Source organism: Stegastes partitus, unplaced genomic scaffold, assembly GCF_000690725.1.
Source record: "Stegastes partitus isolate 25-593 unplaced genomic scaffold, Stegastes_partitus-1.0.2 Scaffold2248, whole genome shotgun sequence".
NCBI classification, from domain to species: Eukaryota; Metazoa; Chordata; class Actinopteri; family Pomacentridae; genus Stegastes; species Stegastes partitus.
The window spans coordinates 94,941-107,481 of NW_007579979.1; the positions used below are offsets into that span (position 1 = coordinate 94,941).

Genomic DNA, 12,541 nt, shown 5'->3' on the forward strand with positions numbered 1-12,541 from the left:
ATCACAAAAAAAGAAAACATGAATTAGGCTTGTTCCTATTAATTGCTTTGGGGCGAATACTGCATAGTGTTGACAGAAGGTGGCGCTACAGGCTACATAGCTCTTCTAAACAGAGCAGAAGAAAATGGAAACAAAACCAGTTGTTTGCAAACTGCTAAAAAAAAACAAACAAAAACAAAAAACAAAACTCGAAAAAGAGGGAAAATTGCCCATCTGCATGACAAAAGTAGAGAGAAATCTTCAGGAAAGTTATTTCACGTCAGGTGGTATCGGCCATGTTTCATGATTTCCATCGACAGAAGCACAAACAGCTGGTCGCCCATATGTGTTAAATGTTCACTATTTTAAAATTTATCCGGAAAAGAAGTTTCTATCTGCCATGAAGCACATTAATCTCTTCATAAAAAGCATAAAACCTTGCAAAACTACCTTTTTCTAATGCAATATATTGCACAATCACGTCAGCGTGACTTTGAACTGAAGGTTCAACTTTCAGGCCGACTTTCCTTCCAGGAGCTGCAGTGGTAAAATCCACTCCGACTGGCTGTGATCAGTGACGCTAATATTCAAGCTAATTTATCAACCGATAATATTTTTTCCTCCATCCCAGCTCCTCCTCTCCTCACTTCACCCCGTCACATGCAGCTCCACATCCTCCGCTCATGTGCTAATGCAATTAGCCGCTGTTCATCCTAATGCTCTGATTAATTACTGTTTCAGGGAGTACAGTCTGAGGTGGCTGCAGGAATTTACTTGGAGAATTCAAGCGGTTTACAGTCCGGCCTCTGCTATGTCCCCCCTCCACCACTCCCAAACAAAACCCAATTAAACGAACAATTACAAGTTGGACGATTTTACAAATCTGCCTTCAGTCCTCATCAATTATGAAGTGTGAGGTAAAGCCCTGGGTGAGTGATTATCCCTGACAAACACACACACACTTCCTTATCTGAGGCTCTGTGGTCATCGCTATGGTCGCAGCAACACACACACACACACACACACGGCAGCTGAGGAAATACACTTCAGCCACACAACCAAACGCACAATCCCTGTTATCTGCTAATTAATAAGCTGGCAGGCTCAGGAATTTTCTCACATTTTGCCAGAACAATGGTGCTCAATGTTTCCTCTGGCCTCTTCTGGAGCAAAAAAACAAAAAACAAAAACAGACCGACCCTTTAGCAAACCACCTCCACAGCCTCTCATTAGGAAGTACCAGGCTGAAGGAGGCTGTTTACTTTATAACACATCACTGAAAGGCCTAATGAGAAAAATTGGGAAATTATCTCCTATCAGCCCACCCTACCTGCCTCTCTATTTATACCCATCCAATATTCTCCCGTCTAATCGGATTCTGTTCACATGTCTCCATTATTGTTATTACTCTGGTGTTTTCAACTCGGAAACAATGTGATGAAAGACACGTGCATGCGCGTTTTTGTCGTGACTGATGGGACACATTGTCATCTTCAGATTAACAGGTGGAGCCTCTATGCACATGACATACAGACCTACAGATGGGCACTATATCAGAAACCTGAAATTACTCCCGAATCCTCCCAAACCTACATTCTTCACTCCCTTTGCAGGTAATTTGCATTTTGCCAGGTAATTTACTGAAGCCGCGAGGCTCAACACAAGTAATGGAATATGCTAAAGCATGCACGAAGCAATAAACCTCGTCGTCCCCTGCTTCGGTCTGCACGGACCACAGCTGCTCTGAGCGCCGCTGATATGTGGAGACGGCATCAATCCATTCTGCTCAGCCTAGTCTGTCATTTCACTGGAGGCGGAGGGAGGTTCTGCTGAGTTTAAGGGCTGCTGAGTCATGGTTAGGCTGCCAGAAAAAGAAAATCGAAAAAGGAACACACACAAAAAAAAAAAGCACACAAAAAAATAACAGGCAATCCCAACGTGCATGCAGACAAAAGACTACAGAAGCACAAAAAGACAGAAAACATGAACGGCACAAAGCAACCAGGCTGATGGAAGTGTGGATGTATAGATGGATGATGGGACATCCTGCCAAGGAGTTTGCACACAGAGTCCACATTATTGGCTCCAAGTCGTTCATACACATGCATTTATTCTTTGCAAAAGCAAAAACGCGCACCGCATGACTACAGACTGTACTGCATCATACAGGTAAAGTTAATTAATGAGTATAGACTTCTGGAGTAGAATTTTACTTAAATGCCGATATGTTTAAAATAAATTGCCTTCTTGGAGAGCAAAGGCCTCCTCTCCTCATACTTGAAAGTGGTTTTTAATGGTTGAGTGTTTAATCACAGGTTTGCATGTTCAACCGCTCAGCCCTAAAATGGCATGACCTGAAAGTGATTGGAACAGGATACCTGAACAAATTAAAACCGAACAGTGGAAGTAATGAGCTTTTTCACTGTTCGAAATTACAGCGGCTACACAAGCTCCACCGAGTGTTTACTCAAAGAGACACAGGGAGGGGGGAAAAAAATGAAATGATGAAGCTCCAAAAAAAGGTCTCCCAATGAATAATGAATGCAGCTTTTATATCCTCCTCACTCGCCTCAGATATCCCCGCTTCACCCCTCCTCATCCCTCCTTCTTCTACTGTTTCAGTCCACGCCTGCTATCTCAAGTCGCATCAGGGTAAAAGGAACGAAGACGCTGCAGTGATCCGGGACAAATTCATCACACTCCTCGGCCATGTGACTGGCTCTGAAACTACGACACAACTTCATGCCGAGGTTCCTAACGGTACATCTGCTAGTTCCCGCCAAGTTGTTGCTAAAACTATGATGAGCAGAACCAGAGCTGATCCGACCAGAACCAGACGACACACCAAGAGAGAGCCGAGCGAGCTGGAAAAATTGTTTCTCACATCTTGCTGGAAGCGGCATTCAAACGAGAAGATTTTTCATTACTGCAGTAAATATACTGAGGGCTTATAATGAATAGGGTGCAAATCCACCTCACCATGTGTGCTCTTGTGAATATCAAAACGCAGACAAATTTGTGAATTTATTATTTGCTCGAAGTGGTGCAATGAAAAATACACAACTGGAGAGCCTTTATCTCCCCTCAATGTGACGGAAACAAGGGATTAACCAAATGGGCATGCTGCGACAATCAAGCAGAATTAATTCCACTCAAATCAGAATGTGTTTTGCTATATGAATCGAGGGCGATAATGCATCAAATCAGCTCTGAAGTGCAGTAAGAGGCAGAATAATGCTCAGTTTTTTTACACAGCACTGAATTACTCGGTAAAATGGCTCAGTTTTTGTGTGTGTTTTATGAGCGTGTGCGTCCGGTTTCAGGCTTGTCATCAGCTGCTTCTGCTCTGCAGCTCGAGCCATCCCATCCACCATCTGCTTGTGCAACCCCCCTCCACCCCAGCAGGGGCGCTACTGCCACTACAAGGACTCACCAAGATCCTTAGAGCCTTGACTTTCGCTGGCCATCTCGCCCATCCGCACCAGAGCGTCGAAGTAGCCCTTTGCAGCATATGTGACACCTGGAAACATGGAAGCATTGGGCATCAGATCAAGGGTGCGGAGTTGAAACGATGTCTTCTTCAGCTCTGCAACCCTCCCCTGCAACCCTCCCCTTCCCCCAGAGAGGTAAGGTTGGGCATGGGAAATAAAGAGCGACAGGCGGAAATGGAGACCAGGCAGGAAAAGAAAAAGCTCTATGGAAGGCAACTATAGGCAACAGAGAGGAAGCTGTAGAGGCTAACCCTGCCCGCGGCACAAACTACTTTTTAAAGGACTAGTTTACCCAAATTACTGAAAAATGGCCTTTAACTTGGTACCTCGTCATGCAAACAGTATTCAGGTCTAATCAGTCTCTCACAGGATTGGGTTTTGTTGGTCGATGATGGGCAAATTACGTGGAAATACTACGCTTTTATCAAACAAGGTGCAATATACAAGATGTTCACGTAGCAGGTTTTCCAAATTTAGCTGACCACCGATGTCGCCTGTTTAAATTACTTCAATTAATAAGCTGCTGAGGCAAATTAATGTTGAACCAGTGAGTAACTTGCCCAAAGGCCAGTGTCTAGTTAATGTGCTACTGTTAGCTTGTGTATGCACCCCACCTAAAACCTGCTATTAGAAGAAGAGTAGGGTTGTAGTGTCCAACCATTTGGGTGGAGAGAGGTTTTTTTTCCCTACAAAATGTTCCCTGGGGAACCCATAAAGTATTTGTGATTCCAGGATTAATCTGCAATCTTTGGTAGAGAAAGAGACTGTTTTTACAACTTTAAACTGGTCAAACCTAATAATGACGACTGCTGCATCTAACTTATTTAACATAATTGAACAATTACTCGTAGTTGGTTTCAAACTGACCAACACCATGTTGAAGAAGGCGTTGGTGTGGCTGCAGTTTGTTCAAACTGATGGACATAAATAAAATGTGAACTTTACAAACAGCAGTTTGTGTGGCAGAGCTCAGAAACCGGCAGATCTTCTAAAAATAGCAGCTAACTTGTCTGTTTTTATATGCTGCAAATACTAGCTTTTAGTGTTGATTTAGACTTCATTTAGGCTAGAGACTAGCCTAAATGAGAACTATACTAAATATACTTATAAATAAGACGAGCAGGTAGAGAGCACTCCAGGGTCTAGCCGATTTATAATCTTAGCAATACTTGCAGATTTCCATTTTTCCTCCCACAACTGATCGATTGGTTGGAAAACAAATATGATTTTAGTTAATCCATATTTTCTTTGGTTGACTAGAGTTTTGAATTATCACGGTGCAAGCAGCCATTCAGCAGGAAATAATGCAACAGCTGCATGCAATTTCAAGTTGACAACATTGTGCTGTTGTCTGTCTGAACTTGGTCTAACATCCCATGACAGTCACAAGTACAACGACAGTAAATCTCTCAGTTTATTTTTAAGGTGCATTCTATCAATATTTTAAGTTGATCAGCTTAATGGTTCTGAATCAGGACAGTCGGCATTTAGGAGAAAGCTAAAAGCTAAACACTGTAGTTGTGATAAAAGCTCTACAAATTATTACTGGAGGTGGACTGAGTTTGATGTGTGCCACCTTAAGAATTCAAAAAACTACATTTCCATCTATTTGCATGGCTGGATACAACAGTGGGTCTTTGTAATTTGGATAAACTAAATCTCCAAAATCCTCAACAGCTCCTCACGTCTTAGCAGCACCATAAATGATAATATGCTGACAAAACTTTCCACTGCAAATGATGTGAAAGCACTCAACAATTCAAATAGTCAGCCATTATTCTCTGCAGTGCATTGTCACACAAGCCGGGCACACTGGCTGAGACAGAAACGGTGACTCAGGCCTTAAAAAACGGCGACAGGATGGCCTCAAGCAGCAGCAACGGTGAATTAAAGCAGGTCAGGGGTTAGCTACACAGCGACTGACAGCCATGATGACAGAGGACACATGTCCAGTCCAGAGATACATATGGATGAGGGCTGAGTTTATTACAGGGCTGTCATGTTGATGGGTGTTTGTGCTTTGAACTGCCAGAGAACGCCCATGCAGGATCCCAGAGAGAGGGCTAAAATGGCAAAGTATTCATATCGCCGCGTGGAAAACAATGGAAATCTATTCTGAGTTCAAGTTCACATCACATCAAGTTCACAGCTGTCTTGGCGAAGTCCGCAGAGACACCGAGCGAAGCCCGCCGCTATGCAAGTTATTGTTCTGGAAATGAAAACTGCGCCGGGCTTCTCAGTCGGTAAACACACTGAACAATTTCATTTCTTCAATAAAACTCTTTTGAGATGACTCCTGAAATAACTCGGCCTGCTTTCACTTTGTTATCAAAACCACGAGCCGAGATAAAAGCCGGTAAATCTTTACACGGCGCTGCCACCCTTCTCGGTAAGCTATGACAGAGACAAGGCGAGACCCTTTTTCCGGCTTTCCCGAAGCCTGGCTCGAGTTAAGCCTAGGTGGGATATGAGAGTGTGAGAGAGAGCGAGGCGGGTGATAAAGGCGAGGCTAAGACGGCTGGGTGAGCAAGGCTAATTTAATCGATGTCCGGAGAAATCTCAGCCGGGAAGAGACGGGCCCAGGTGAGGCGGGATTAGCCTGAGGAGACGCTTTACTTGTCTGTCAGCTGGAAAGTGACGGAAAGAAGAAGAAGAAAGAGAGGAAGGAGGAGGAGGAGGAGAAGGAGGAGGGTCTGCCTGTAAAGAGGATTAGAACAGTGATATAAAGCCAGAGAGTGTCAGTGTCAATGAAACATAAACAAGAAAGAGGTCTAAATCAGTGGAGATTGGTGATAAGCAGCCCATCTCTATGTCTGCGCCGTAAATCAAGCTTTCCACAAACTCAATCAAATCCCTTCTCAGCGAGCATATGGCATCTGATGATGTTTAGCTCAAAACACATGTAAACAGCCTGGTTGCAAATGGGCTACATTTGGAAACAAAAACAAAAGTCAGGTTTTGGACACCGCTTCAATTATTTTAGTGCAGCATATTGAGGAGCTGCACCGAGCTGAAATGCTTTCTTAACTCGATCATTTTAAACACAAATTAATTCATAGTAAGTGTGCTGATCAAAAAGTTCCAGGACTGTTTGTGGCGACTCGTGAGAACTTTCCCAAGTCGGGATGTCTTTTTAGTGATCACTGGTAGGCAAACATTGGGAATTTTGACAGCCTTTAGGCATTTCAGCACTCGTCATAGATGGCGCTTGACATATTTATATAACAGGACATCCAGCAAGTGTTGCAGGAGCACTTGGAGCGATGTGCACAACCAGACTACTTCCACGGGTATGGTGGCCAAATTTGAATCCGGTATAGTTTCATTTTTTTAAAGATACGGTCACATTGTTGATGCAAAGTTCTGCTGTAATGTCCTGAGGTGCAAAGCTACGTGGGTTTTTGGCCACAACACTCCCTGTGACTTCTTTTTTTTTTTCCACAAAATGAAATTCAAGTTCAGGGATTGCAGTTTTGACACAGTTCAGGAGAGTCAGCGTTCAATCACAGATTATGCTTGGCCTGTTTTTATAAAAAGGACTTCCGGTGAGCGCTACAGGTGCTGCAGGAGCACTGGGAGCTCCACAATTAGCGTATGGTGCCCAAAGTACAGCTTTTTAAAAAAATTTTGCAGCCCCAGTTTCTGAACTTTTTGATCAGCCCTCTTAAATGAAACAGTTAAATCATCTATCAAGCCACTTTGAGGAAACGAGGATTTGCAGCTCTTCTCAGTTTAATGCCATACTTATCTAATATCGATGTGTTTCTGTTTCACACTGTTAAACAAAACCAACAATTTACAACGAGACTATAACGGTTTAGATTCTTTTTAAACAACATAAAGCCTAAATCCGTCTGAGCCAAATGTAGTCCAGTTTTAACCCAGACTCGGTGTCTTCTGATCTTTCCTTTTACACATGTAGTCTCTAACAAGTGTGGTGCTTTTTTGTCCCCCAGATTCACAGCTTCCCTTGATGTCTGCTACAGCGCTGCACCAAGCTGCAACACAGATTTTACTAAACACAGAATCTGGCTCGGCACCACATCCCAAACCACACTGCCCTCGCAGAGCCCAAATGCTTTTACACCCAAACAAAACAAGTCAGCCTCCTTCCTGCATCATGCCGATCTTCACGGCCTCCAGGGATGCGAAGCTGCCGCCCCAGATCTACTTAAAAACCCAGTGGCTGCACTGGCATTTTTCCAGTGACAATAGATGCTTGCTGGGTGCCCAGCCCCACTCTGCACCGCTCTACTCTGAACTCTGCCTCGGTGCCGCTGCCTGGCATTGATGAAGTGTAATCCCCACTCGGGGAGTCGCAGGGCTATTTTTAGCCTTATCTATCAGACTGAAGTGAGGCCTCCTTTATTGGTCCTGTGGTCTGCCGAGTCTTCCCTCACAAAGGAGAGCCCTGCTCAACACCGTGCACACAGAATACCAAACCACGGCTGCACCATCTCTGAAAATATCATACGACCCCGATAACCTCCTCCTCCCACCTCAGAGTGGCATCTGAGAGCAGAGGGGAAAGGTGTTCTTATCAATAAATGAGTCCAACGTGCCTGGAGGTGGGTGTTATCTAAAAGGCATGCACACGAGTGTTTCCGGCCTGATTTGGAGGCATGAAAAATCACCATTGGCTCTAATCATGTCAGCTGCGTGACGTTCTTTAGGACGACAACGGCTTTGTGAGGGTTTCTGATTTCTGTCACATATTTCTTCCAAAATCTATTTCTATTCATGAATATTTCCCTCTTAATCCTTTCCTCTACCTTCTCCTGTTTTTTTTAAATTTTCCACCATGTCTTGTCCTGGATACCGGCTCGGCCCGCTCTGGTTTTCGGAGCCCCATGAGGGGCGCCGTTATTCTCGCACCTCCTCTTGTTCCACTTCCCATTGGCTCATGCTCCACTTAGCTCCCCCCAAGACATTTCCACTGCTTTGTCTTTAACCTTGAGCCACTGCTGCATGTACACCTCAGTCTCTCCGTCTTTCTCTCTCTCTCTCTCTCTCTCGCTTTCACGCAAACACATGACGGTGCAAACACACCTGTGCAAGCCACACAAAAGCAATGACAAACAACAAACGTACGGTTGAGGCGGACATTTAGGATCAATGGACTGGTGCTGGAGGGCAGGGACGAGGACGTGTAGACATCATGACAGAGGGACAATCAGAGGACGTCAGATCTTCCTTAAGTAGGTTAAATATATCTCTTCAGCAGGACTTTACTGCTGCAACTTTTTCTTATAGAGCAACTAGCCTCTGTAGCTCAAAGCCAGAGTTTGAGGACGCTCTGGCTCGATACCAACAACACTATCAACTACTGAATATCTGTGTCGTCATCATGCCTTATCCCTACTCAAGATAAATCAAGAGGATACAAAAGCAGCGCCAAGTGTCGGGTCAGTTGGCCCTCTGCCTGGACGGTTGGGCGGACAGGAGGAATGAAAGAAGGACGAAGACAGAAAGTAAACAAGAATCGGTCGGTGTACTCACTGGTGAGCGCCTTCTCGTAGCTCTTCCCCATGGCTATGAAGTTCCGTAAGCAGGGGTTGAACTGCTCCATGATGGACTGGGAAAGGGGAAGAAAAAAAAAGGGCGCGTTTGGTTAGTCAAGAAGCAGGGAAGATGCAAACACCAACATGAGCTACAGCGACAGAGCACCGGGCTTTACTGGGGCATGAACACACACACACGGCGGAGTCAGCCGAGCCAACCACCAGGAAGAGCAGAGCGGCGAGGACTCATTTCCAGCCTCACGACGGAGGACTACAGGGATGAAATAGAGGGAAAATGAGTAAAGAAGAGAGAGAGGACGAGTCACTGGGGGGGCTCATGTGTATATGTTGGTGTGAGTGTCACCTCCCCTGCTGCATTTATTAAAATAAAACCTGCTCTTGGCTGCAGACTCTCTCAGCTCAGCAGCAGATCTGGCCCCTTCACCGTTTCCCAACACTCTCTGAACTCTGGCACACTGCTCCTGCTAATTACTTTTTATAAAAAGGGTCATTTCACTCAAAATTATAAATAAAATATTTTCTCACCCTCTGCTGGTCATCAAATCTCAGAGACAGATATCTGACATTCTGACAAAACTGAGAATATCTGTGTGATGAGCTACATCTCAGGATAAGAGTATTTTTTATAACGGACCCATGTAAAGTTAATTACATGAAACAAGGTGACACCGTGTTCAGTTTGCAGGCAACAACACAGTTTTCATTATTTATCATAATTTGCCATTTCTAACAAGGTCAAGCACGAGTGAGAAAAAGCAAAAACACAATGAAAACAGGTTCTCTTGGTAATAGAATACAAAATAAATAGATCAATAAAAACTAGTAAAACGACATTTCAACACAAAATAAAACAGAATACGACACAAAGACAGGCAAAACCAGACAGCAACTTGTAGGATCATTTTCTAAAAAATAAATATGAATTAAATATAAACAATTAAGGCTGTTAAGAGCAGCCAAAAACATTTGAAAACGTACTTCTTGAGGATTTTCTAGTATATTCCTATACCTTCATTTAAAGTTAAAGCTCGTTTTCAAGTCCAATATTTGCTCATTTATGGCTAGAATTGAAACGATTATGAGTAATCAGTTAAAAAGTTAAATTCATCCGACTCCAGTTTATTAAATTTGAATACTTTATGGTTACTTAAACTTAATATCTTTTAGTTGTGGACAAAATATTTGTAATCTCAGGCTTTGGAGACACTGATCCACATTTTTCGGCATTTTGTAAATCAAACAACTATTTGATTATTCAAGAAAAATGTAGATTAATCGACTTAATCTTTAGCTGTTTAGCTGATAAATGCTCCGCGCTCAGTACTAATCATGTAGGGTATAGAGAGTTTATCTTAAGCTTCTGCTAGAAATGAGGCCCATTATTCTGCTAACAATAAACCAAAACAATACAATTTCTGCGAGGCAGGTGATAATTTTGCGACACCTGTCTCGCATTGTAATTTTCTGCAATAATAATATAAAAATACTGATTAGCTAAGCTGTAATGTTCAGACTAAACACCTAAAACTTTGCTGATATCATTTCCTTGTGCAGCCTTACACCTTTAATCAGTAAACCATTAATAAAGGACATTCTGACTTGTCATCAAATTCTTCTGCTGCAAGCATTTTACTTATTTTGACTTTAATAAATCAGCCATCAAGAACAGCAAAGACAGATCAGAGGATTGTAGTCATTGCAAAAACGACAGCTCAGAACGTGTAGCATCGCTTCTTGGAGAAAGAAAAACAGCCAGAGCCTAATTATTAAAGAAATGTGATGGTTAAAAAGTTACTTTAAACTGTCATACAAGAAAAGAGACACATTAAAAGCAATATATGAAACTAAATCTCTCTTTCTTTGGACAGATGGCCGAGTGTCGGTCAGCACACAGTGGAGTTGATCCACGATGAGAACAAACAACAAGCAGGGGCGCGAGCCCTTGTTAAGAACAAAAGGAAAAAGTCAAGAAGAAATGTGTAATGAGTTTTACTGTCTGTCTGTCTGTGCAGTGACTCAGCCTCCCACTCAGTCCAAGCTGCCCTTTCACTTCTGCTGGCAAAACCCTGCAATTTAAAAACCAGAAATTTTCTCTCTCTACGACTTTCTTCCTGAACTTGCAGGACTGTTAGAGAAGCAGAGAGAAGGTGAAGGGAGAGAGGGATGAGCAGGAAACAGCACAAAGAAATCTTAATAATCAAGACCTCATGACTGCAAGCAGCATTTAAAAAACAGCCAAAACTGCAGAATTAATCAGCTGATCCACTCTAAACTCAGTGAGAGTCCAAAAGGGTAGCAGGCCTTCGTCATTTATTAGCTTTGCTCCACCTTTCTGAAAACAAACAGCAAGAACTTTAAAAGAAAAGCTTATTCCAGCATTTTCTTCCCTGTTCAGTGAAGTTTTTTAAGCAATTATTGCCCAGGTTGAGTGCATGGCACAGCACCATGACTATACAAAGAACGATGGGGGAGCTTTAGTCACTGCTCGCTGGTTGTTCACCAACGTACTCTGCGTGTAGTCACTAAACTGATGAGTCAAAACACTCACAGATGAAGTGAAAACGATTATATTGTAATTTCGTTGCTGATTAATCTGTTTGTTGTTTTCTCAAGTGAGCAATCAAGTTGTTTGGCCTATAAAATGTCAGAAAAATGGTGAAAAATGTTAATTTTTCCAAAAAGCTCAAGATGACAAATGTCTCGATTTGTCCACAATCCAAAATTATTCCGTTTACTGTCAAAGAGGAGGGAAAAATAAAACATATTCACATTTAAGAAGCTGTAATGAGAAAATGTTGATCTTTTTTGTCTTAAAAAGTGAAATTAATTGACTGTCCACTTGCCTTCTAACTACAGCTGCAATAATTAATCCTACTCTGAAGTCAACATGTTAGTTTGAGAAGTAAGAGACCTGAACTTTTCATAGATACTCTTCTACCACTTTGATGGAAAACGTCATGAAATCAAGCAAAAGAACCCGACTGCACTTCCACTGAGGCTATATATTCATGCTACGACGCGTGTTTTTGGCATCATCTTGTGTCTTTTTTATTACTTTTTTAAAAAGATGCTCCACTGCATCCTATGCTAAAGGAGATTTTTTAAAAAGTTTTGACACTTTTGGGTTATTTTGCTATGGTTATTCAGTTGCAACCCTGAGCTAACTGTCAAGGGCCAAAGCATGATGCCAAGATTGCAGTCCACGGAGGGTCCAACTGTGAACCAGTGGGTGGATGTTTCATATTGTGCTGAAGCAAGTCTGAATCCAATGCAATCCAATTTGTAGTTTACAAGGATCCTCAGCAAGTTTCTTGGTGCCGATACAACAAAGAACCTTCAGAGGTCTTTGTTGGTGCCGTTTCAGTTGCACTCTAAAGACCAGCAGTACATTACGAAGACCTGCTGATGGATTTTTCAGTGGCAGGCCCTTATTCGGTACAAGTTCAGTTTAAAAGGCAGCGAGGAAATTTGTTAGAGCCGGAGTGCAGAAGGAAAAGGGGAACGGAGAGGACGGAACAATGAGCATAAGGCAGGAGGAGAGCAGGGCAC

General features: G+C 42.9%; 1 protein-coding gene across 1 annotated transcript in view; it reads right to left on the reverse strand.

The window, feature by feature from the left end:
• The window catches only part of LOC103374443 (brain-specific angiogenesis inhibitor 1-associated protein 2-like), an 84,756-nt gene that overhangs the window by 51,670 nt on the left and 20,545 nt on the right, over positions 1-12,541 (reverse strand). The window contains exons 2-3 of the mRNA XM_008304535.1: positions 8,970-9,045; positions 3,413-3,499 (exon numbers count right to left, since the gene is read on the reverse strand). Of these exons, the coding sequence (XP_008302757.1) occupies positions 3,413-3,499; positions 8,970-9,045 (163 nt within the window). The remainder of the gene's footprint in view (positions 1-3,412; positions 3,500-8,969; positions 9,046-12,541) is intronic.